At 43.7% G+C, this 27,348-nt stretch overlaps 1 protein-coding gene across 1 annotated transcript in view; it reads left to right on the top strand.

Annotated features, from left to right (window-relative positions):
- Nucleotides 1-27,348, top strand: part of LOC135385819 (neural cell adhesion molecule 2-like) — a 598,454-nt gene that overhangs the window by 552,710 nt on the left and 18,396 nt on the right. The window contains exons 15-17 of the mRNA XM_064615351.1: nucleotides 2,222-2,408; nucleotides 22,552-22,677; nucleotides 23,923-23,950. Coding sequence (XP_064471421.1) covers nucleotides 2,222-2,408; nucleotides 22,552-22,677; nucleotides 23,923-23,950 — 341 coding nt within the window. The remainder of the gene's footprint in view (nucleotides 1-2,221; nucleotides 2,409-22,551; nucleotides 22,678-23,922; nucleotides 23,951-27,348) is intronic.

Raw genomic sequence — 27,348 nt, 5'->3', positions numbered from 1 at the left:
ATATAAAGTCTGTGTTTAAACAACAACAACAACTACATGAATGACATGAATGATGGGATAGGAAGCCCAAGCAGCACAATGTACTGAAAGTCGAGTGCAATAGGGGTGGACGGTATGTGTCTTATCAATGTTCTTTAGTTTCATCAGTCTGTTCAAGGCCTTCCACCTACCCGTCCACCCCTATTGCACTCGACTTTCAGTACATTTTGCTGCTTGGGAGGGTGTTTAAACAGGCTACACTGTATGTTTAAGTATGACAGAGATATGCAATTAGTCACAGGAGCTCTTTTTCGAGACCAGTAAACAGCTAATGAATTATATTATCCCGGCTATGCAGTAGGAGATACGTACAACCTTATGAAATGCGTTGCAGACACGAAGGTCTAAACTAAGAGGGGCATGTACAAACATAAACAGTGTAATAATTCTAGCTCGGTAAATTTATGTTAACTCGGAGCGATAACGAGCGTTTTGAAATAGGGTTTGTCTGAAGATTTGTTTTGAGGAATTACGGGAAACAGTCAACGAAACGTCACGGTGCTATGCAATAGGGGGAGAACTTGAGGGCTTCAAATTGCTATAGCGCTATATGCAGCGATAAGGTGTGCACTTTGAACCTCCAAAGAAATCTAATGCGAAATGCGTCTTCAATGTGGCTTTTCGCCTATAGGTAGAGAACTCATTAGATTTGCGTTTTTCTTTTTTTGTTTTTTTTTTTTGTCTAGAAGAGGCCATACCATTTCGGAGGAGTCGCCACTAGTACTACGTACTAAAAGCGGGATTTCCGCAACGCCGAATGGGCGGATGTAGCCGTGACGGCCTCGCAATTTCGTGGACCTTGAGGATTGTAACGTTTAACCGAAATTCCTCGTTCGTGACTTCCGCCAGCGCGTTCGCTGCAAATGGCAACGATTCAGTTGAGCGTCAGTTTCCTGGCCTCAGTTTGGTTTTCAAGCGATATTCCTTAGAATCCGATGTCGGTGTACATCCTGAAGTTATATCAGGCAGGACGAATTAACTCTGTGCAATTCCCTGCTTTTGCGAAGTAATATTCAAAAGTTAAGTGAGCTTATCAGCCGCCCACTGCTGAGTTCTTGGCTGATGTCTCAGGGATGATCACTGGAAAGAAAGCTTTTCGATAACGCTACCTTTTACGAATTATTCAGCCGGGGGTGATTCATGAAACACCCTGTAGAGAGACTTCGCTGTATCTGCGAACGTAGTAAAATGAAGTATGTTCTTCAATAATTTATACTATTCAGGGCTGTAACTGTTTCGCATGCATGTAGGATGTGTTAGGATGTTTGCACCATTGTTATCCCACATGTATTAAAGACAAACATCCGGTGTTGATAATGCACCCTGCCAAAAGCAATTTGGTGGCAGGGAACAAGTTGCTTAGACGCACTGTCCTCCACGAGGGACGTCAAATTCGGCGCGCAGTGTCCTCAGATTTCAGAGGGAAAAAAGAAGGGAAAAACTGCAGGTGGGCGAAACTCATCCGCGCAGACCGACAGCTGTGGCGTTAATCACCCTTAGGTTTGTCTCGCGATGGAAAGCCACGAATTATCAATCCTATCTTGTCCGTGAGGCTTGCCAGCCTGCTGAAGAGTTATGTATGCAAAAGACCAAAGAAGTTTCCCAAAGGTCTGAGATGTTTATTCATAGTCCCTCTTGCACGCTTTTTTTACGTTGCGTTTTCGTCATTGCCTTTATGAGAACGGTCGGTAATGGGACGCACGCGGGAATACGTTATGAGGTTATGAGACGCACGACGTCCATTGGTCGTACCGGGCTTTTATCGAATGCATGTTGTAACTTATCGAGTTCAGTTAAATGTAGGACCCTGTAGTTGGAAACGTAAGGTTCTGCGCCTTGCTCGCTATCGGTAAGCGTAGTGTTATATGCACGATTTTGAAAATAACAGCAACATCGTTATAATAAAGCAATGAACATGTGCAGCGATACAGCCGGTACCGTGACAACCAAATGTGCGATAGCGGGATACCAGCGAGTTCTAGTGAACCGTTTGCGAACGTTTTCGAACGCTCTCGCGGATGACCAATGAGTTTAAGTAACTCAGAACGTAATCATCTAATTGGTTCGCGGCAAAACCGTTGGCGAACCGTTTGATAGAAAACGATTCACTAAAACTGGCTAGTTTTTTTTGTTTTCCGCACTGCTATGTTGTGTAATTGCCTCGACTTACCTTTTATTTCAGGTGATTGACAGCTTGAGCAGTGAAACGATGGTGAGTCAAATGCAGAAGGATCGACCAACCTTCTTCGTGCGTAGTCTTCCGCCTGGAACGGAGTACATCCTGCGCGTTTTCTCTCAAAACGCCAAGGGCCGCAGCGACAGCGACGTCTTCACTGCCGCGACGGCCGAAGCCAGGAGCAACTCTGATGGTGAGCTGCCGGATGGCGACCCTCTACCTGCACGGAGCCTGCACCTGATCTCGCATGCCTACTCGTCGCATGCCCCTGCACGCATGAAGCTGTAAATGGAATGCTTTTCATGATCACGATGTAAATACTATGAGCCATGTTAACAAATTTGTTTGTAATTCTGCGTCTGCCATGTCTGCGCGCCTATGCTATAGGATAGAAATTGATACCTTTCGAGTGCTCCTTAATTATTTTTCAGAGTGCGCATGAAAATTCAACACAACGTCATGACAACCGCGATAGCTTACGCCCGTCTGTCTATTGAGCTGGAGGAATCCTTTTACGCATATAGAGGGCGAACGCTCCCACTACACAATGTGTGTGTTGTTAAATATATTTCACCTGGCAGTATTTTACATTAAGATAAGCCTGAACTTATGATTTATACATATCACACTTGGAGCAGATCGTGAACACGCACCAAAAAGGAAAGAACGAAGAAAAAGTACAGTGTTTTCCGGTGTGAAGTACTGATTTTCTTCCACAACGTAAAATATACATTTGGTACGGCAGACGGTCAAAGTTTCGTCCGTTTTATATGGTGGGCTCAAAAAAAAAAAAAGTAGGCTTCATATTGTTACGCAAATTGACCCAGATTGGAAACCGCTGATTGGAAACCGGCCATATTCTTGAAGTGTAAAAAAATCAATGTCATGTTCAAATGATTTCTAAAAGGCATACTTTAAACGAGAAACAGCCAAACTGCATCTGAAAAGCAACGACATAAATATCGCATCGCGTTTATTGCGTATCGTATGCTTTACTGAGTTTTAACCTTTACGAAGCTAAGTAAGCATGCGAAGCTTTGCAGCTTGTTTAGGGCATTGGAAAGGTTAGCAATGTCACCATTTTATTCTCTTTCTCATCATCTCACAATAAAGTTGTTGTTGTTATTTACTTTTTTCGTCGTCCAGAAAACGAACTGGTCTACATGGTGATTACTATGTAGCATATCATGCGTCTCCCACCATATAGTTTGCCTCCCAAACAGTGTTTGTTATTGATTTTCGATTCATTCTGCTGGTCCACGCATTATTAGCGCCGCATTGTGTATTTCCTGCTCTTCTTTATCTTCGGAAGCACCATATGTTATTATTATCGTACCCTTTATCGTGCCATTTATTTTTCACTATCACGTCACAATATGCCACAATCCCCGTAATCAGCTAGATTCATGATCTTTCATGCGAAAGTGGCATATTTTCCGCTCTTATGTTTTCTCTCTTCTTTTTCATTTTTATTTTTGGGGGAGGGGGGTCTGTTTATGGGAGTAGCCGAATTCGTCTTGTGATGAACGCAATTACTCCCGTTTATTTGTTTACACCGACATCAAGATCAACCTCCTGATGATAATCAGTTTTAGCAAAAACATTAGCAGCATTAGTTTTAGTGTGTTTTGAGAGGTAATAAGTGTAGGAAAATTGTTTTAAAAGATACTCTCTTCAGCGAGATTTACCGACCTCGGTGGATCAGTTCGTAGAGTGTCCACCTATTGATGCCAAGGTTGCGGGTCGAACCCGGCCGAGAACGCCAGCAACTTGGTGGCGCGGGGTTCGCCCTTGTTTAGGTACGCCGTCTTCCGCGAGGTGTACGTTAAACACGGTGAGCCGTTAGCTGAGGTTTCAGTGTTAAAGAACTCTGGGGTAGGCAAAATCAATCCCCAGACCGATGACTGTGGTGCCGCTCATGATCATAGTTGTTGCTCGACGTACAGCCACGAATTATTCACTATAAATGAGCTCACTGAGTCGTTGATTCAAACCAGTTAGCGTTAAAGCCGAGCAGAGAAGCACGAGACATACACATAATTTGAAAAAGGGGGCATTAAAACTAGCGAAGGTCGTAACGGTCTATAGTGGGGGTGCTATAAGGCAGATGTCTCCAATTTGATACCTATTTCCTTGTGATCATAAGTCAGCAAAGTAATGGAGAAAAAAATACTGTTGGTACGTCTAGAAGGGTTTTTGTTTAGACTATAAGCAGCTCTTAACAAAGTATATATGTTCGGCTCTCGCAGAGGTAAGTCGACTACTCTGACGCTCGTTCACACGACGGACAAAATCAGATTAAACATAGTAGTAAAAGTAGTAACCATGGGAATCTTTGTTGATTTAACCAAGGCGTTTGATCTTATTACTCATACTATTCTTCTCCAAAAGTCGCGCTGCTATGGGATCACAGGTATGCCCCTTGCGTTGCTTAGGAGCTTTTTACAGAACAGGGAACAGTATGTGTGTCTTGATGGTGAAGATTCTTCGCGTGGATCATTGCATTGTGGTGTCCCAAGGCTCACTTCTGGGCCCTTTCCTTTTTGTCATGAAAACGTCTAAGTTCGGCTTGTAGCCAGGTCATAATTTACGATGCAACCAAATTATGCCGAATTTCATAACGCGATAACTCGGTGAGTAACAAACCGATAGCAACCAACAGGCTAAACCCAGATAGCTTATACGCGTAAGATTGTAGCTAACAATGTCCCTGCGGCGGCTGACGCAATCTCTAGGTGTGGCATGCGCGCACGAGACAGACGGAAATGTAGGGGTACGCGTACCTTGAACGCGAACACGTGAATCTAGGACGCCGATCGAGGTGTCGTTGGAAAGCGCTTGAGAGGTTCTACCTAGACCTTAAGCGATATCGGCTTCAACTACAATAATCAAATTTGTATAAATATGCAAATCAAAATTTTGCCATAATGTCGGCATATATGTAACTAAAATATGATCAGAATCGAAGGAAACGGCAATCAGAAGAAAGGGCGGCTCGAAACGAACCCCAAAAGCCCCCAAAGCGCAGCGCCGAGCGATCGAGAGAGCTACGGGAGCGCCGAAGAAGATTAGCGGAGGAGGCAAATTCAACATCAGCGGGGCAACCTCGTCTTGAGCGAGCGTGAAAGTGACCTACAAAGACGATCGAGTGCATCCAGAAGGGGGGAGGGGGGAGGGACTCAGCACCGTGGAGGAGCCAGAGCCCGCCAGAGAACCCCAGGCGCAGTGGCGATAGGAGTCGGCGCGCGCTGACCTAAATGTCCTTGGTATTAATCCATGAGTAACGAACGGAATGACCAAATGAATAAAGACTTGAAATTTCTTGACTTGACTAATAAAGCGGTTTAACTTGGTAACAAAGCTATCAGTCGCAGCTCAGTTGTTCGTTTCCTGGGCGTTATCTTTCATGAGAGCTAGATATCAATTATGTTAGAAGTGAAATTACGTCTGGCCTTTACGCCCTCAACCAAATAAGACACATTTTCCCGTTACCACATTACGCACTGTGTACCATGCCCTCATCCACTCACATGTTGCTTATGCTTTAGAAGTGTATGTGCTCACATATCCCGGTAACCTGCATCCTCTACTCATGATTCAGAAGCGGGCACTGTGGGTTATTTTTTTCCTCGGGTTCCCGTGAGTCTGTTTCATTAGCTTTCCTCATGTTGCGTGTTAATGTCTACGACCTCTTTAGGTGCAGAATGGCCTGTGTCATGCACACTTTGTTCTATAGACCATTTAACAGGCTTAAGATTTCACTACAGACTTATATCACCCCGTATTCTTTGGGCATTCTGCGCACACTTTCTAGTATCCGACTTCCCGCACTAACCTTGGTTTCTACTGCCTTTTCTGCCGGTGGTCAAATATGGAACCTCCTAGCTTTACACATACGCCCTAACCCCAACCCTACGTCATTTACAGGGCTCGTTGAGGCACATTTCTTCACTAGTACATAGATTTCCCTGGTAAGATCTTCCAGGCATTTGTTTTTTTATGCGTATTTTGACACCCTTCAGGAGACGTATCTAATGCCAAGTGTATACGTTTGTGTGTCTGAACTGTTCGGCAGGGCTTGCCCACTCAATCCCGTCTTTTGTATGAATTTTGTACTAAAAATAAATAAATACATACATAAATTAAATAAAAGTGCATCTCATTCTGAAGCGCTAGAAGCTAAGCATCTCAATTTGTTCATGCTCGCATAATTCATGTGCTAATCTGGACAATCAGCGGTATGTATTGTTAGTTCGCTGCCAAAAACAGGCCCATTTTTGGCAGTGTCATCAAGTAAAAGACACTACCGATTATTTTTCTTTTACGTTCGCCCCATGTCGACAAATGAAGAGCGCCATTTCGTAAAATATTTGCCAGAATCAAAATCCAAATCATCCTGCTCTCGCGTAGAGATAAGGTGTAATTAGTTTGCGATATTTCGTGCTGTGGCCAATCAAGCAAAATCTGACAGTTGGAGATCTCTCGTGCCCGATTTAATTAACCCTATGGGATAACAATTTCCCTCGTCAACTTTTCCGATAAGTTCATGCGCTCTGACATAAAATCGCTGCTCACACTTCTTGGCAATGATTGTAATTTAATTTCATTGAAATGGATTGAATGATTGCAACTTATGAGTGTCCTGAATAGGTCTCCGGTCGTCACTGTGGCAGCTCATCGTTGTATTTAGACAAAATCAGTACCACGAGCATTGCGTATAGTATCACCTGTCCCAGTATCACAGTATCAAACAGCCCACTCATGAGAATAAAAAAGAAAGTGTTGTTACATAATTCAATAACGTATAATGTAAGCATAATACGAATATTTGGGTACCTGTACCGACAACCACTTCCCTAGTAAGATGCAAGTTTACGTACAGTCTGAAATGTTATGAAGTGGTCGGCTTCACATTTGGGGAACCTGCATCTCCATTTTGCTTTTCTCCCACGCAATTCATTTCAATCCAATCCAACCTAATATAACCTAACAACCTGTTTCGGTTGCTGGTAGTTATTGAGACTTGCCCCAGCGTTGCCCAATTGCAGAAGTTGTTGCGTGGAAGCCGACATTGAGCACTATCTATTATATTGCATCCGGTGTATCTATCTCAAGGACTCGTCCTCCAACGCCACTTGCGACAACTTGGTTACACCAACGTCTCTTTGGCTACTCTGCTCGGCAATGTCCTGCACAACCAGGGGGCGGTTACGACTGCCCTCTTGAGCTCTCTTGATGCCTCCGGCGTCTTGACCAGCCTCTAAGGCCCCTTTTTTTTGTGTGTGTATGTTTTTGTTTTGTTTTCTTCTTTCCTTTTCTTTTCTTTTTTAAAGGCATAGCAAGTAGTCCTACGCCAGACTAACCTATCCTCTCTTTCTTTTTTCAGTAAACATACCCCCTCCCCCCATTGTGCTGTGTTCCTGCTCAACATCACATGAATGCGGGACAGCAGGTCCAAGCTCTCCCCGATTCCCCTTTACATATATCTCCTTACCAGAAAAAAAACATTATCCTTTATTCCGCACGGTTTCACTGAATCTCGCAGTAGTCCCGCTGCCGAAACTAAGTAACGGAATACGGATACCCGCTACTTCACTCAAAAGTAGCGCCATACTAGCGTTCTATAGAAATTCGAAAATGTAACCGTATACCACTACCAAATAAAAACGTAATCACCTTCCCGCTATTTTTCCGCTGCCTACCCTCGATATTCAGGCATATCGTGATCCAATGTACCTTGCGACGGCGGACTATTTAGTAAATTCCTCCAAGTAGCGAACATTGCGGCATAATAATGCACTACAAGTTACAGCCAAGATTATTGATGTTGTGTCCGAAGTTAACCGTATTGGCTGATTTAGTTTAGGGCTCTTATGCGCTTTGCGGCCCCAAAGAAAAGGTATCATCACTGCGTGTGTCCAGAACCCAAATAGTATTATTCTTACAGGACGCAGGAAAAAATAGAGCGAGAGAGAAAATATTCTGAGATACAAGAAGACAATTGCATCATTTTTTATTACATTCAGTAGAGATTAACTTCTAGAGTTGTTTAAATAAGGATCGCCTGACATGTCTGCCTGAATAGCAAGCAAATGAAATAAATAGCAAGAAAAAAAAGTTTTTTTTCGGTGTCTCGCTCTTTCCCCTCTGTGATCCACATTTTTCCATTTTATTGAAAGTAGCAGTAGCGGAGACGGAGAAAGCTTACGGCGCTACCCAAATTTGTAGAGGGAATACTTTTTCCGTTACCAGTTTAAATTGCAGCGGAATCGCTACTACGCTACGGAAAAATGTGGTTTCACCGCTATACGCAACACTGCTGAATATGATAGAGATTTAAATTTCATTATCTCTTCATTCATCATTCGGCACACCTGAGAGGCATGGGAAGAGGATACGTTTATAGGATATACCTAATTAGCAAGCCGACCTTTGGTCAGGCAGACCTTTCCGAAAGAAACATATATACCCCCCCCCCCCCCAGTAAGGCTACCTCATCATCATCCAATATGTGTGTGTGTGTGTCCTAGTAAGCCTTACCATTACTATAGCCAAGGTGTTTTTACGCTTGCAACCGCCGACGATCTTCCTTTTCCTTATTCGGGAACCAAATATCGAGTAGAGGCAATTTTTACGTAACGTTCCCCGACTTGGGGCTGAAGTGACGGAGCAGTAGCGTGAACCGTGCTCTACGAGGGATGGCTGTCACCTTTACTTCCACCAGTCGGTAAAATGAAAGCGAATCGAGCGAATGAAGTCGTTTTTTGCTCTCTAGATACAGCACGAATGTATAGTCGGGCTTCTGTGCTGAACCCCGATACGGCAGAGTGTTGCAATCAGGCATTTTATTGCCAGTAGAATTTATTGGGCGCAATTTCTTCTATTTGCATCAGAGAGCCGTCTGGAGATAGGAAAAGGCTTGATCAGAATGAATGGCAGCCGCCTCAAACGGAAGATGGGTCGCTCACATATGATCCCAATGGGGCCGTAAATTATTCGACTGTGAATTGCCCCGATTAATAACAGTTAGGAGGTTATTTTTACTTGCACCGAATGTAGTGCATGCACATAAGGAGGAGCGAAGTGTGGAAGAGTGAATCGCACTCTGTGCTGGTGACGTGGCAGTTTCTGTGACTAGAAATCACGGTAAATCGAGGACGCATCCAGGGGATGCATTTTAGCGGTTTCGACAAGATGACTGATGTGTCGGAGCATTTCATGCGGTTCATCAGAACGGATGAACGTCTAGACTGCATTGCAGTTCTATGTCACAGAATTGTGTGTATTTTAACCTCTTTCCATTTCATTTTATTAATGCGTTAACATTAAAGGCAACCTCCATGGAGCGAATGTACAGCGAAAAAGCTGCGAACTTCGCTCAGCGTCGGACGCCCTGCGCGAGGCGTCAAAAATGTGAGCGTCCGCCGCCGATCTGCCGATATTTTCGCCCAGCGTCTGCGATTCCGGAAGCGTCCACTGCAGAGCAGATGAACCAATCAAAGCGCTCTTCCGCTACGAATCTACGCCAGATCGTCTGCACGCGGTCGTTTGCTCTCGTGAATCATCGTCATCGTCCTCTTCTCGTAATGCTGTCGTCTGCTCGCTGTTTCGCCAACTGCATCGCTAGAACGTGAGGCATTCTCTGTCAAGAAACATGTTTTCCTTTCGCAGTAGTGAATATGCCTTTCGGTACATTACTGGGCGCATCTTTTCAGACAGCTGTTGGATTTAGCTGGGTTTGTTGTAAAATTTGTGACGTTAAATGCATTTTTTCGAGCAACTGATTTCACTAAGCTTTCACCTTATGCTCTGGCAACAGTGACATCATAGCATGACTTCCTGACGCCGTCCGCTGGTTTTTCGTCCCATGGAACTGGTGCCGGCGAACAACTGGCGGCGGAACGCGCGTGGCAGTCTGTCCCGCGAACTTCGTTGCAAAAAATTCGCTCCATGGAGATTGCCCTTTAGAGTCCTCGCTATGCAAGAATCGCGGCGTGGTCTGTCTGTAGCCACGGCGCTGCGCGCATGCGCGGTGAGTGAAGAGGGAATGAGAGGGTGCGACGTGACGCCAGCGCGCCGGCAATGTGCAGCCGTGCAGCTGTGGTGGTCGACAGGTTCGGGCGAGTTTGTGTGGACACGCCAGGAGTTATGAAAGCTGTGCGGAGGAGCACCCCCTACTAAACAAGAAAGCAAGCGGCTGCGAAAGAAGGCCGACGCTGCGAGGCGGTTCCGCAAAGCTGAATCGGTGGAAGCCCGAAAGCCTCGTTTGCCTGCGAATGCTGTCTTCCGTTAGCGTTTTGTACGGTCGTGTGAAGGGTTGTGTAGCATTTGCGAAGGGTCGTGTAGCATTATGAAGGGGAGTTCCCAAAGGGCTTTCAAATTTTAATGCTAACGCATTTGCGTCGGATCCACCAATGGATCGACCATGTTTTTTTTTCTCTCTTTATTTTATTGAGTTTTTGTGGGTAACAAATTATACTGCGTGCCAATTGCCATTCACTCTGAGACGACTTACAGAACCCTTATTCTGTTTTACAACAATCATGATTGTATAATTAATCATTATCAGTTTGTATTAATCTACTTTAGTTTATTTACTATTGTATTGAATATCCCTATTTGTATTGCGTGTGCTTATTCGCACTGCGTTAAGTATGCAACAGAATTACACGGTATGATGTGGTTCCCGGAAGTTTTTGTTACGTTTAAACTGTCTTATTCGTGAAGCACTCTCCTGTCAGTGCCGTTTTACAGTAAGCAAGTGAAATATCTTCATGTGAAATTTTAATGCGCATCAGGCGCGATTGAAACTTCTTTTCACCGCGAAGGCGTATCTTTTCCTTCATGTATAAAGAAAGCAACAAAACAATGAAATCCCTTTGATCTCCTGGTGCTGTTTCTTGTTGAAGTTTCATTGCTGACGACTTAAGGACGTTCCCTGTACAAGACAGCATTCGCTCAAGTTTCACTGCCTTCTAAGCAGCCTTACGAAAGACACGCGCCGGAAGATGAAAGGCACTGGTTAGCGCTGTGTCTGTGTGTGCTTTATATGTGTGTAACCCAAGCGAATAGTCATACGTAACAGAACCAGACACAAACGCAGCACATAATGTGTGTATACGGATCTTCGTATCAAGTGGTACTCACTTCGTCTTGTATATTCTCTTCTGCCGCTTCGAAATTATTGGAATGTGTTCGGATTGAAAAAGACATCGTTTCGATTCGAATTTCGAATATAGAATTCCATATTCTATTCGAAATTCGAAAACCCGAATATTCGCACAGCCCTAATTAACTCATCGAATTTGATTCGCTAGTTGGGAGTGTTTCGCTTAATCTTCAGCAGTGACACACGTTAAAGGGCGATCTGCAGCATTTGTAGATCAATCAATTACCCGCTAAAAGTGGGCTATTCTCACCAAATCTTGCCGTGTTTCTCCAAATGTGTGAGCCATAGCGTACAAATTTGGGTTCCATGATTGTTATGGAGACGAAGAACAGGGATACAATAAATAACACAGTGTGCTCGGAAAGTCCCTGTGAGCAGCTAACGTGTTTCTCGTCTGTCGTAGACGATGCAGAAACGAATGACAATTTGAATGAAGCATTCCCTGAAAGATTATTTTTATCTAATAATTATATCCGTGCCGCCAGCATAATAACTATTTAAGATTCTGGGAAGCGTATGGGATAACGGAGCTATTACCCGGATATCAGTTGATCAGGTGACGGAGATTAGCTCTGATCTCCGCATTTGGTTCTTGAGATGGGCACTTGCATTTTGTAGTGTCTGGTATGTTTTGCAAAGTATCGCTCCAAAGAACATAATTACAATACGGCATTGCTATTGTTTCTTACAGCTAAATAAGTTCTGAGTAGAAAATGTGTATACAAAGCATAAGTAAGCATGGTTGAAAAAAAAAAGAAAAAAGAAATCGGAATATTTTTTAAAACATCCTCTCCAGTGGTCTTTTTTGGATAAAACCAGATTTTTTTGATATTTTTGGATAATATGGAATATCGAGCAGCGCGAGTAGGGCCAGGCCCCAAATATATTATGCCTTTGCCCGTCCCTCTTTGGATCGTCTCCTATAGTTTGAAATTGTAAATCTCCTCTAGCAAGAACTAGGCAGACAATATCGCGTAGACGCAGGTCAGCTGGTGGACGAACTCCATACTATGATACCCTGATGTTTTCAGGATTTTCTATTATGAAGCTAGGCAGATGGTGATGGTGATGTAATAAAGATAAAACTGGGGCAGGCATTTCCTCAACCTGTAATGCTCCCTCAAGTTGCAGAGCAGTTCTTATCGGGAAAATGGTGAGAAATCATGACGATGCTGAAGAAGAACTGTCTTCCCCCTGCCTCATGGAACTTTTTCGGCAGCTCACTATTGTGCCCGGCAACCGCAGCTTATTCTACTGGGCGTATATTTTCCACATGCGGAATGGTGGGAGAACTGTGGTGAAAGTTGACCGGCATTTTGGGGTACGCATATGACAATTTGAACAACTTTATGCTGAACACTTGTGTGTGTCTATCAAAGGACTTTGCTTTGATCCCACGCCAAGTTGTATATCAAGAATAAACGCATACTAGTCTATATTTTCACATGTTGTTACAGAATGAAATCTTGGAGGCAACATTATAGTACCCACACTTTAAGAAAGAACAGCTTTTCAATTAACGTTGATTTCAATGGATCTGTTTCACTTTTCGATGAAATGCAAAAAGGCCGGATCAAATTTTGTGGATAAAACAGCACTGGATAAAATTCATTTGGATTAAATCCAAACAACCCTGATCGTAAGAGACGTTGTTGCCGACTCAGGGGATTTAACGAACCATTTTCGTTACTGTTTCCATGATTGTTTCCGGTTATGGAGCTGCTGTTACGGAACTGTGATTGGACAGCCCTACCAGCTGTGTCAGCACATTCTAAGTTGTGCTTCGGAGACCCGCATGCAGAGGACACAAGTAATTTCGCTTACGTGAGAACGGCACATCTCACGTTATTTAAAAATTCTGAAGAAACATGTATTGATCCTCCGCGGAGTGTCCTAATGAAATTCGTGGTATAGGAACTGTATATGGGCGGAACCAGACCTCCTTTGAAGGTCGTGTCCACAGGTGGAGGTATCAGTAGTAAACCATACTGTCATGCCGCGGTGAAACGAAAACATCGTGAGGTCGCGTCTCATTTCATAAGGTCTATTTTGTAGATAATTTTTTGCATGTTGCACCATGTCTGATGCGAAGTGGGACGAGCAAGCAACAGATGCATCCTGAGGATCTCATACCGTGCCTTCCTCAGAAAGAAAATAATTAGCCTTAGGCTACACATGTTGTAAGTTTGTCAGAATATTGAAGAATAAATGCTATGTTGTGTTATGTTGTGTTAAGTCAAAACATCATTCATGTCACCAAATAACAGTAATAGGCGTTACCGGTAATCAATACCAGCCGATCATTGTCGTTTATGTTTCTGCTTTCTGTAGTGTTGGAACGTGGCATGCGTTGCAGTTACCATCCCCAGTTTCGGTAAGATGCCGTTTCTGTTTCTATTGCCGTTACCGTCCCGTGGTTACAATAACACGCAACTACACGCAGACACATCCGATTCTGTGTATAACCAATACAATCCAGTGCAAATGCTGTCATGTTTCGTTTATAGAGCAGTTATTTAAGGGAGCACTTGAGCACGTAGACTATTGTTTTCATGTGCATGTTCTGGGAAAATCCGAATTCCTCAACACGAAACGACTTAATACAGTGTCGCTCAGAAGACACGTAGGAACGTGCGATCCAAAGGCAACCGCACGCCAGAAGTACACAAACGTATTTCTACTGCTTTAGCAACAGGCGCTCTGGTTTGCTCAGCTTAGGCATGGTGAAATTAATAACTAAATCAAATAAGAAAAGGTTGTAAAACCTAGAAAACCAGTTAGTAAATGCACCGGTGCTGCTACAGTTGCTCTCCCCCCCAGGAAGACACCGAAACTGACCTACTTTTCGTCGCAATTACGTATGACTAACCGAACACGAGAAACACCCGTTCGGCTACGTTCCGGATATCATATGTCGTATATATCCGATATACGATATATATATACGATATATATATACGATATATATATACGATACGATACGATACGATACGATACGATACGATACGATATACGATATATATATACGATATATATATACGATATATATACCCGAAATATATTTCCGGGTGCAACCATTAGAGTAACAAGCTCCAATATTTTTTGGACTCATGCTAGTTTGAGTCTGCTTTATGATAAAATTTATTTCGGACTCTATTATCCTCGGGGTCAACCCTGGTTGTCATCTATCTTAATCTATCTTTTCAATCTTCATTCCACCTCGTCTCATCTTCGCTACTGTCCTGACGCTGCGCCTCTCCAGCACGATCACCCGAGTTCATGCTGAGAAAGGCAAAAGAAATATCGTGTGAGATAACTCATAAGATACTTTGAAATTTGCTTCTTTAGTAGATTTTTTCAGAGACATATAAATTGTTACGTCAAGTAGAAGGAAAGTAAGAAGTATGCTGCGAACAACTTGGATGTGGCGGCTCAGTTTCATAACTGGCTGCGAAATTAGGTACGTATTATGTTGAAGTCATTCAAGTTAAGTCGTATATGGCCACTTGCATAATGCATAAATTGTCCACAAGTGCATACGAACACCACGGCAAAGATTGCGACGTGGTTTCCTGCTAACCTTCAGGTACGCTAGCTGCCCTAATATATTATTCAACCGTCGGGTACGGCGCTTTCAGCCCTAGAACCTCACATGGCAGACCTAACCCGAACGCACCATTTGGGGCCTAATGGAAGCTAATCGCTTGTGCTTTAGAGAAACAGATCGCGAAGCGCTGGAGATACGACATGCCAGGGAATGTCCTCGTGCTTCTCTTCGAAAGGGAAGTATTAGAGTGCGTCTTTCGCAGATGTAAGGACTGCTATCTTCCTAGTTAGCGGATTGCCTGCATTTCAGGTTTCTCTGGCTCACCTAGTAAGATGGGTGCTTGCAAGTGCATCGTGCCGAGAAGCATTACATACAGTGTTAGTGCTGCCTACAATATTTCGTCTTGTGTGAGAGTATCTGCCTAATCTATTATGTGACGACTACAAACTATATTAGGACTTCAGTGCAGAGGTAGCAATTTGTACGCAGCGCACAAGTCAAGTTTACCGTCGACCTTTAGTTCGTAATCCACGTAGATCTAGTGCGCATGCCCTTCTTATGGATCTGAATGTTTGGTATGATACTGTTTGGTTGAGATAACGAATGGGGAGGCGAAAAGATTACTTTGCATTCTCAGGGCACCGTTATGCAAAAGCAGACTGCCTGTGGATATATTAACGGGGATATGCTTCTTCTCTTTTCTGCATGTCTTACAGTACAATTTGATGTTCTCGATTTAGCACATTCCCAACCTGATTTTCTGTAACTAGAGCTTCTGACAGGTGTGCGTGCCCAACAACGGTACACCTTCTGTGTTGAGGGAAGCAGTGGCCAACACTCCCATCGCAAATACAGCAACCCCATGACGCGGTGACCAAATTTATTGCTACCTGAGAAGTGGACGCTTCATCTTAGAAGTCTGTTTTACCTCGTTTACTAAGTAAACAGAAGTAGAACTTCTACTGTGCCTCGTGTGCCCTTGTCCCTGATTACTTGACATCACAATAGGTCTCTCCTCGTTTCTTTTTCTTTCTTTTTTACTTTGTGTGTGCGGTGGAGAATTCGGGGGGAGAGGTGAAGTTCTTAATCCGCAAGAGCAAACTGGACTCTGCTTTCGCCCTCGCTTTCTCGATGGGCGTCCTTGTCCGAAGTCGTGCTTGGCGTCAACCTATAGCCCCCACACGGTGCCCAACGGGGGATCGGTGCTCTATTGCCATCTCTTCTCCATCACTGCAATATATATGTGGCAGGAGCATTGGACTTCATACAACTATATAGGGTAAGGAGGAATTGCCTCAGGACAGAAGCCGCCGATATTTCGAACAGAGACTGTTCTTCTGTTCTGAGACAGTCTCTGTTCGAAATATCGGCGGCTTCTGTCCTGAGGCAACTCCTTCCTACATTCTACCGGTTCGCTGGATTTCTACCCATCTATATAGGGTAAGGTGGGGCAAGATGAGACATTTTTTGCTGGACGCCGCCTGTCTCAGAGACGCGTTGCTCCATGCGCTTGAAACTTTACTCATAGGTGGCTCTGAATGTCCGATTTATTGCGCGTGGGAATTGTCCGGATTGTTTTTTGCGTCGAAGAGAAAAAAAACATCGGTTACCTCTGCCTGGAGTGTAAAGACCCGCAAAAAAAGGTGCGATTTTCTGTAGTCCTTTTTCTTGTCAGCTGTGCAGCAGCGTGTCGCAGGTTTATTCTGTCAATGTAAGTGCACATCCTATTTCTTTATTCATTCATCTAGATATATGCAAAATATGGGCACTCTTGGTTATCTGGTGTTTAACTGAAAAATTAATGCATCCGATGATATGTACAGGGCAAGACGCGACAACTTAATGTAATTTAAATTTAATGTGATTTAGAAACTGATAAGTCAGCTATGGCTTTTTGCTTGTTCCTCAGATATTCCCTTCTTCTTTTTTTGCATCTTCCCTAGGATTTTCGAGCAAATTTGCCTGCTTCCTAAGATATTTCTAGCAAAGCAGAAGCGCACTCAAAAGTGAGCAACGAGCGACACATCAGACTGGCGGCGCCTTGCTCGCAAAGGACAGTGGAGGGAAGCAGCACCGGGTTCTGTGTGGTTTTATTGCACATCATGTAGGCGGTGGGCTCAAGGGGGCTGTGTTGGTGCTTGAGTTGCAAAAACGAATTTGTATAGTTCATTACCACAGCGTGTCTCATGCCATGTATCATCTTGCTCCGAGGGTTGGGGCAACAATATGTATTTTTGAATTTCTTGTTCTGTGTTTATTTTAGAATCGGTTACGTCCGTTCTGATTTGCAGATCAGAAGCTCTAAACATCTCAGAATGTGCCTATGGCTCGATTTTTTTTAAAACACGAAAAATAAATATGCCGTATTCAATTGCAAATTTCTGTCTCTCTTGCCTTCTCTTGCCCCATATTCCCCTACTGTGAGCCCTTGTTCTCCAACTTGACATATTTCCGGGGTTATTTGTATGTTATCGCGCGAGCTGGCAGTGGACCCGTCCCTAAGTGGAAGGAGCAAGCGGAGAATCTCCTGATAGCCTCGCGTGACGTTACGGTGTTTGTCAGCATCCTCTCCCACACCCACATATCCTCCACGCCACATATCCTCAACCGGACGTCGCGCATACGCATTTCTACGCGCGAATTTCAAAACAAGCGGATTCCAATTATTTATAATGCCGATAAATTACAGAGCCCGAGTAGGCGAAAAGTGAAGGAGCGATTTAGTAAATTAGGGGATACACCTTCGCGTGGAAACATACATATATCTGCTTGGAGAGCGAACAATCCCTTTATGTAGCCTAGTTGAATCTTCAGAATGGGACGCCACAGTTCAATAATCCATGACGTGTGGACATGGAGGACTGCCGGTTCTATACTTCCGCACCTTTGGTGTCCAGAAACAGTTTCGGGGCCAATATTGTTGGAGAAGGCGGAATTGATTACCGTTCCAAATGGTCTACCAGAAAGGAAAAAAAGAAAAAGACGTTAGTGTTACAAATTACCGTTGAGAAAAAGCGTCGGATTAATTAAGGTGCGTTCATCTAGCAATGTGCCATTGCTTTCCTTTTCTTTCTTTTGTGAGAGAAAATAAGGAAATAAATGAACGTATGCTGAAAAGTACCCCAAATGGGAGAAGCCTCTGTGCAGCTAAATAATACGGTTCTCATTCGTCTTCTTCTTTTCTTTCTTCTTTTTCTTTTTTTTAGGTGGCAGTTAAAGAGCAAGGAAACAAAGGAAGCTCAATTTTGCGTAGTGCAGGTAGATGAATTGGGGTATATTCAGGCCTGGTTCTCAACCATCCTTAAAAGCAGCGCTCAAGCTAACGAAAGCCTCGGTATGGAAAGCGCTGCCCTTGTACAATTGCGGTGAATATCTTAGTATGAACACCGAACTTACCAGAGGGACAGTCCCAATAGGGATGGTCATTCGAGACTATAGCAGTGATGGTCGTATAGTAGTCGTGTGAGACTAGTGATATCGTTGTTTCATTTGTCTTTCAGGCTCTATGATGTGAACAAATGCAAAAGAACACGTATGTGTACATATTATTATGCGGAAGCATGCGGTACCTGATTCAACAATATCAACTTACACGTGCTTACCTTTTATTACATCTAATAATGACTCCATCCCCCTTCGAGCCTATTCTGAAGGCCATGAAGGTCGATCCGTTTTAATTTTGGTACCAAATGCTGGGCCGGAATCAGTTTGGAGTACAAAAACATCAATAAATGATAGGTGGTCTCGAGGTACCTGGAAAGGTGACCAAGTGTAGAAGAAAGCTTCGACTATATTCAAGACGACAGGTGATACTACACGAGCACTCTTCAATGACTATTTAAGCCAATGGCCATGGAACTCGCGCGTGGCGCCACCTAGCGTATAATGTGCCAACCTGTCGAGGAGCATTGGGTCCAATGCTTCCCGACAGGTTGACGCATTACACCCTTGGTGGCGCTACGGGCATGTTGAATGCAGTGCAGTGTAGAATAAAATGAATTTGGCAATTAATGGGACCTGCCGATATAACTAGATCTCCACACACTTAGATCTCTCTGGCCAATCAAGAGCCAAGATACAGTTCGCTATTAATCCAGGGCTATCCAAGCTATACTTCACCTGTATTCACGGGTGCCGGTATTTTCGGGAAACTGGATTGGATTGGATTGAATGGAATATTCCCTGGGAAGCTACCATCATAATGAGTTTTGCGGCCACTTTTGTCACCGGCATCTGGAAGGAGAAGGGCACGTCGGGAAGACGCAGAACAGCAGAACTGCTTGCTTGCAGAACCGCTTGTTGGAGTAGACTGCCGGTATTACACATATTTTGACTATGAAGCATAACAAAATTGATTCAAGAACGGGCAAAGGCGTGTTTACGAATAAAAGTCTGTCACCAAATGCAATTTTTTTCGGCATCCGTTGTGCTTGCTTATTGCTTGCGGTCGCTCTCTTTACTAAGCCTAAGAAGGACAACGAAACATATTCTATTCACCTAAACATCGACTCTGGAGCGTAATTTAGAGGTGATTTGCAGGATAATCGCAACAGAAGGTACACTTACGGAATACAATTAAAGTATGTTGTGAAAAACTTTTGGCATGAAATTCTCACTTCGCCGTTCCACGCTACGCCGCCATTTTCGGGAAAAAATTGAGGTAATGGCGGCCCGCATAGGAAACAGCAGCCAAGAAAAACTGCTCAATTTGATTGACAGGTCTTGCCTGTTTTTCACTCCTCCTAATGGCCGGACTCCGTTTTTTATACAAGGCTATGGTTCAATGGTCATCCGTTTCAATGCTCATTGAGGACTGCCCATGTGATAGCCTGGGTATAAGACACGAATATGCGTTTATGAGCGCTTTGAAACGCGCTGCATTGCCTAGCAAATGCCGCCTCTCAGGTGAGAGAGTACCATACCGATGGCGCAGGAGCCAGAAAGTCCGGAGCGAACTCATTCTCTCCTACCCTGTCGACGGTATCAGGGAGCTCTTCTCCCTTTCCCGTTTTCCTCTTTCCCCTTTCTCTTTCATTTTTTCTTTCTTTTTCATTTTTCTTTCGCTCCCTTTTCAACTTTACCTTCAGTGACAGCATTTTTTTCAATGAACCATCTCAGTTGGTGTGTGGATATTCCTTGTGAAGAAATTCTGAAGTAGAAGAAAGAAGAAGGCGGCGCGGGCTTTTGCTTGCTTTTGAGGACCAACTAAGATGTACAACCACTTAGGAAGAGTGAGGAAATGCCTTACGCACACGGTTGCAGAGTTTCTCTTCAGGGCGTGTTTTGCTGTTTTGAGAAACGCACGGTGCACTAAGATTAAGTAAATATACAGCTAAAGCAAAAAGTTGTTTGCTCACATTTTTCGTCAGGCCATACATCCCATCCATGAAATATTTTTCGCAAACTGGAGCTGGATATGAAAATTTCCATCTCACCAACTGTCAGAGACATCTCCTCTTTGCGTACCTGCTTAGATGCCTCAAGAGCGTACCGAATAATGCGAATACAGACACTCTGCTCTTTACTCGCTGTTTCGTAGCATCTTTAAATTTTGCAGGGATCGCGGGCGTGCACTTGCCACACGGCTCGCTGAGTGCGCGTAGTATACAGCACCAGAAAATGGGTCCTCATTGTGTGCCTGCGTTGTAAGATTATAAAGCGAGCCTCGTTCAGGTGTGGTAGCCTCTCACTTTGTTTCATGATGTTGACGAGACATTCAAAACGGTTCCGATAGCTGCGTTAGACTTTACTTCCTAGTATGTGAGAGAGTGCATTCTGCCTTGAGACTATACTCCAGGAACAAAGGAGTATGGACATGAATGAGTGCAACGAACGTGGAGTATGTTACACGAGCCATAAAGTGAAATTTAACGTGGCTTGTAACCATGTCTCATTCGTCAAGCTGTCCATCAGAAGTCACCACGCAAAATATTTTCGCTGCACGGTGTTTCATCACTTCAAAATCACATAAAAAAAAGAAAAATATCGGAGAAAGCAGCCGCGGACGGCCGACACGGTTCTGACGTGCCGTGAAAAAGCCCCCGCGCCTTTCATCTTTGTTTCTCTCTTCCCGCTTGAGCTGCGCCGGACTACGTCGCGGGTCACATGCCCGGGGACCTTGCTACGTCACGGCGTTCTACCATTCCCGGATACGCTGTTTCCAAGAGCGGAAGGTTTTTGCAAAGGCATGCGCATTAGGCCACCTGTGCCTGCAGTTCTTTCGCGGAAGCTCACTTTATTCGTTGCTGAATACGCCGCAGCTAAAGAAGGAAAGAAGGAAGAGTAATTTGGGGGGAGGGGGTGCTTCCTCAGTGCTCTGATAATATGTCGGTGTTTTATTGCGTGGATAAGAACGTCAGGTATATGTAACTTCATCCAACCTCGATAAAACAGGAATTAAACTTCTCACTGCCACGAAGCAAGTGTCAAATAACAGGGGTGCGGAAATTGGGGTGGGAAAAATAAAGCAACTGCTTATAAAGGGATAAATCACTTAAATAAGTGTTAAAGGGTAGGGAGGCACCTGCGGCGGAGCCCCAGCTGCAATGACGTCATTTATTTAAAGAGCTTCCTTTTGTTGTTTTCACTATTAGTGATCACAGAAGTTTGTACTACTAGTTAGAATATATCCAATTTCGTCATAAAATGACGCGAGCGAATTATACGTTCCAAGGTACTTAGTTGTACAACGCCAGATGTTGATGTACTTATTAGTTCACATTGAAAACAGGTCTTGTGTCGGTGAAAATCTTATGGGTTGTCAACCCGTGACCAGCGTGTAGAAAGAAAGTAAGTAATAAAAAATCACGTGTGAAGAAAGTGCATGCACCATCGATAACCCCACATGGTAGATCTTCCGCCAATGAGACCTGTGCCTCTTAGGCTGCAGCTATTCTCTCCTTTACACGAATTCCTTCCCAACACATTCCTGCAGTCCCATAGTAAATATCTGTTCCCCCTGAAACGAGGTCGTCGTTGGAATTTTTCGCAAATCGCCTTCTGTAAGTTGCGCCTTCATTCATTCCATTAAATGGGATCTGCGTACCAGGCTCTACCCTCATTCAGATGCGCTCCGTTTCTGTTCGCATTTCCATTCCCATTTGTGAACGGTATATTTTCTTGTCCTGAGCTCACTATGCAAATACTCTTTATAACACAGCTTCGGGCATCCGGCGATGTGATGATAGAATCTCTCCCCTTTCCAGTGTAGAGCAGTGAGCTTTTCATACGAGAGTAGGGAACGTAAAAAGGACACACACAAACAAGGCCTCAAGGATCTTGTTTCTGTGTGTTCTTTCTACGTTACCTAGTCTCGGGGTTTTTCATCATGAATCCCGCGTCTTTCGTTTTTTACATGCTTTTAATTTCCACATCATAAAACAGCAGCCGTCGAACACTGCTTTTAGAACTGCCTGTGTATCTTTTCTGACCGACAGATATCTCGTTCGAAAGCATCCATAATCAGTTATTCGAGTGTCTGTTGACGTTGTACACAATGCATTGCTGCACTGCTTCTGACACTGCATAGAGCAGTTGAGTTTGCGTGTTCCCAGAATGCCCTCCTGGTTGTTGCATGCGGCTGCATCTCTGTTCTAACAACTGCACACGAAACCATTGCAGGTGACCTTATTGGTCTTGCTATGAGTCCCCTGCTTGGCGTCTTGATCGGAGGAGTTGGGGCACTGATACTGGTTGCTATCATCATCGCTATCATTATGCGCATGCGCACGGGAGACCACGACACAGGTAATTCCTATCCCCGCAGTCTAGATATCGCATAACTCTGCATTCAGAGTCTAATATCATGCTTTATCTTACGGCTGTGATGGGGAGTACATGTACCAAGTATTTGAGTAACAAGTACTCAAATACTATTTTAAGTACATTTCTGAGAACGTGTAATTTCGTGCCGTAAAACTACTTCTCTCTGGTACTTTCCCATCAAGTACTCATTTGCCCAACTTGGACTGTAGACAAAAATCGGTAAATACCAATAAATATGTTTTTATGTATCGCGCAAATTTTTCAACGGCCCGCACATTTCAATCATACACACAGTAACGAGGGCCTGCGCATTCTGCACTCATCAGTGCTCATAAAGCGGGGAAGTTGGTAATAGTTCATAATGTAACTGTAGCACGGAGACAGGACGAGCGAGATTAGGACGGACAGAGACACAAACCTGCAGTGTTCTGTGCTCTGAGGTTTCTGTGCTCCAAATACGTGATTCTATTGCTTCGCTTACACTGTTTACTCTTTTGGCAATTAATAGTCATTCTCTTTCAAATTTTAATTATTATGTGATCGAAAAGGAAGATGCTGAGGAGCACATATGCTTTCGTTTTACCTCGTTGACATAGTACAATGCAATAACAAAGCTACATAAACAAAGAACGTTTTTTATACTCTTAATTAATTTAAGAGAACCTCTAATATTTCAGTGGGGAATGCTTAGAAAACTTTGTTGGTTTATATAGTTTTCTGTCTGAAATCCTACCTCTTTGCATATTATACTCAGAGATTAGTACCAGAACACTGTGCATTGGGCAGACAGTTAAGCCAGGCCATCATAATACTTTGCAGTAGAGCAGCTGATTGGCTGGTGGTACGTAAATGCAAATCGTGCTATCTGGTTCACTTCATCAGTAGCACTTACGAAGAAATGCTTGCTAGAATTTTGCGAAAAACCGAACGTATTACTGTCTTAAATATTGCAGCTACGGCGAAACGTCGAGTTATGAAACTAAATATGCGACATACTTGATGGGCACTTTAAAGTAATTTACCTAATACCTTGTTCGTTACTCTAAGTACATTTAAATTGCTTTTGCTGTACCTAAAGTACAACAACAACAACAACAATAAATGAAGGAGAAGTGTACCTAAAGTACGAATAATGTTACACAGTACAATTTCGATGTACTTTTCCCACCACTGTCTTACGCCGAAGTGAGTCTCTTAACGGCAATGTTCTTTTACTCCACTTTTCAGGATCCCAACAACCCAGTCCAACAGAAAAGTAAGTACTTACATACATGGTGTTTCACCTATAACGTGTTAAAAATTTTTGCCTCAAAATTAGGGCGTCAGTCGAATTCACCTTCACAGAATTTTGGTTACGTCTCACGACTATTTTAGTCGTTCTTCTATCCCAACAAATTGAATTTTTTTTAAATTGAAGTCCTGTTTTCACAAAGTGGGCGTAACGTTTGTTCGCCAGAAACAGAAAGAGTACGTCGGATTCACGCCCTTACGTGAAAAAAGCGGATAAAGGACATGAATCTGTCCCAGTCTTGTGTAGTACTATCTAAGTATCATATGTAAGGTGCCAACGAGGAAGACGAGAGGGCAGGCCACGAACAAGAAAGAAGATGTAAGAGTTTAGTATTGGGTTCCTTCGGGAAGGAACATTACAACATATAACTGCAACTAGTTATCCCTTTTGGTTAAAGCAACTGTAAAATGTAACTCTAACTGCGTAACTACTACTAACTGCGTTACCCAGGTGTTGCCCAATTATAGACTGTAGAATTCAAGTCTGTATCGCAGCAGGGTGGACAAGAAAAGCAAAATCGGGAAGCTGGCAGCAACAAGAAGTAGTTGGACGCACACTTTATCGACCAAGATTTTGACGCACTATCAATGCCCGGGATATTTTCCATCATGCTCACCAGATGCTGCCTGCCCCGTTATGTGTCGCGTGTGCGCTTGAGAAAAAAAAATGTGCAGACGCTGTGAACGTGTTGACACAGTGTAGAGCGCACCTGGCAGCACAAATAACAATGGCTAGATTTGACTTGTGTTTTACCTCTGAGCAATATTCTCGATGGAAAACATGGCGCAGAAAAAAAAAGAAAAAAAAGAAAAGAGTCATAAGCATCTATACCTATGGGTGAGCTGGTCATCAAAATATCTTGCTAATGGCGTCTACCTCTAGTAGTCGTAAGGGCTGTGGCCGTGTTCAACATAATAAGGAAGAGAAATCTTGTCCGTCAACTATATGCTCTGTTGGAGATAAGGAGAACGCAAAAACACGCCAGGAGAAATACTGCAGCGCCACCATGGGCCATCAGTAGGGGAGAGCACTTTCTGCCGCAGCGCTGAGTCACACGGGCGGTCTTAACAGCCAATACGGTAACAGTATGAGTATAATGGATTACATTATCTGACGCAGGAGGGAGCGTGACCTCTCTCTGTCCAGCCTTGCTATCTGTGGCGCAGTAATAGTTTGAGAGCTGACGGAATCGGTTTACTTTCCTTCCTTAAGTTGAACACGACTATAGACAGTTGACATTAACTCTGCTCTGTTTGCCTAGTTGGCCTGTGCACCTAGCGGTGGCCCATGTACGTACGTTGCGCGAAATGTGTGCGCCATTAGAGAATGGCAATGCATAAGCCGTGCGAGTTTTGTCTGTGTTTCAACGCTTCACACTGGAAGCGTTTCTGGTTGAGGAGATAAGGCGATAGCGAATAAAACAACAGTAAGCGTTCAGTGCAACTTCCTCGCAGGCATGCATAGACGCTCTTCCAGAATTGTCTCCAAGAACACGCGCGTTACCTTCTGACTCCACTTTTACAACAGCTGTTGCTAACTTGTTTTTCTTGGAATTAACCGGCAGGCTTATTTCACAGAGCGACTTTTCTTCGCCACTTGGCGTCACAATGTTTCAGGAGACATGGTGAACGGTTTCTTTGGATTTAAGAAGCGTATGGGTAGACGAAATTGAAGTGAAACTACATCCCCTTTACAATTTTACAGCAATTACAGCTCTGTGCGTAGAATCGACCACTAGTACGTGCGCGTTCCAGAGAAAGAGCTGTATCGCTGAACGAGTTATTTTCTTCTTCACCTTAAAAAATGCACCATGAACCGCGACGCAATGTGCTATTTCAGGAGTCTTCTAAATTCATTGTCCCTCTTTTTGTTGTTATGATTATTATTGTAGAAGTGGAACTAAGGTTCAGAAGTCAGAACAAATGCAGAAGCGTATCATCCTCTTTAGCCTTTTCTTAAAGGTATCGTAAAGCAACAGATAGGCAGTTTTTATGGTTTAACCGCTTGTTACTGGTAAGCCCAGCGCAACAAGTTATACTCACGTGACAAAGAAGATATAATATTGTCAATTTGCTTCGCTGTTAATTGCGAGGTAAAACGGCTCGGGGCACCGTCTGGTGAAAATAATCGCAAATACGTAAAGCAACAGTGATCTATACTCCCGGCTGACTTGCTGCCCCTGATGGCTGCGTAGCCGACATGTATAGACAACTTTTTTCGTGTCAGACGCAGTGTTGTCCGCACGTAATGTTGTTTTGCCGTCGTACTTGACGAGCAATGCTTAGTTTGTGACCACTTGAACACACTATTGCCGGCAACTTTCCATTAAATTTTCTGAAAACTATGAGTGTAATTGAGACGAAAATTGTGACGTAAGAGTATACTGGGGCTATAAAAAAATCAATGTTCTGTGATTGCATCTCTACTGCTTTACGGTGCCTTTAAACAACAGTGAACGCTCTCAACAGCAACAACAACAACAAATACATGACGTGACGACGAATGAGATTTGCCACTTAGTGTGATGCTCACTGACCTAGGGCTTACTGGAACCGTATGCGATATGTAATGACGAGCGAATAGGTGAATAGTCACCAAAGTCCTTGGTATGACATAATTTCGTGCGCCGCGTGAATCTTCTCATTCATCGGCACATCACATCTTCACGTATCACCGCGGAACATTCATCGCACTAATCCAACAGTCGCCACGTGAACCCCTCATGACCAGGTAATGCCATTCCACAAGGCATAAAATCGTTTTGGGGTGTAGAGGAGACCATGTCCCTTAGAAAGCGCTGTGTTTGTGTCTCATGGTATTAGTACCTGCATGGTATTGGGCCAGGGACCAAGTACTGCAGCCAACGTGTACGCTTCCTCAGTTTTTCGCCCGATCTCGGAGACCTCTCTAGTGTTACAATACAGATCACAGTCCATGATCATATGCTCAATATCTGCAAACACAGCAGAGATAGAGCATGCCAACCGCCCTGAGGTTGACTGAACTATGGGCAATGTATTAGTTATATACAATAATATATAATTTTCATATACCCTAAAAAATTGAGATACATATCCACTAATAGAATTCGCAAATTCATTTATCTAGAAACTCACAGGTAAGCCGTTTCCGTAATACGTTAGGCACCATGAGTGCAGTTTTGTAAGCGCATCTTCACAGCGTACTGCCGATGCTGTCTAAGTCAAGAAGATACGCAAACATAACTTGATGCTGCTTCCATAATTCTGCGGGGCACGCCACACTATGCTGGAGAATTGCTCTGCTACATTAAGCCTGGACGCAGTTTCTGCTCTCACATTCAGAATAGGCAAGACCGACGTAAAATATATGGCAAACCTTCT

This window comes from Ornithodoros turicata, chromosome 2, assembly GCF_037126465.1.
Source record: "Ornithodoros turicata isolate Travis chromosome 2, ASM3712646v1, whole genome shotgun sequence".
Lineage (NCBI taxonomy): Eukaryota > Metazoa > Arthropoda > Arachnida > Ixodida > Argasidae > Ornithodoros > Ornithodoros turicata.
The sequence above is the reverse complement of the archived record's forward strand: the minus strand, read 5'-3'. Positions and strand labels throughout refer to the sequence as shown.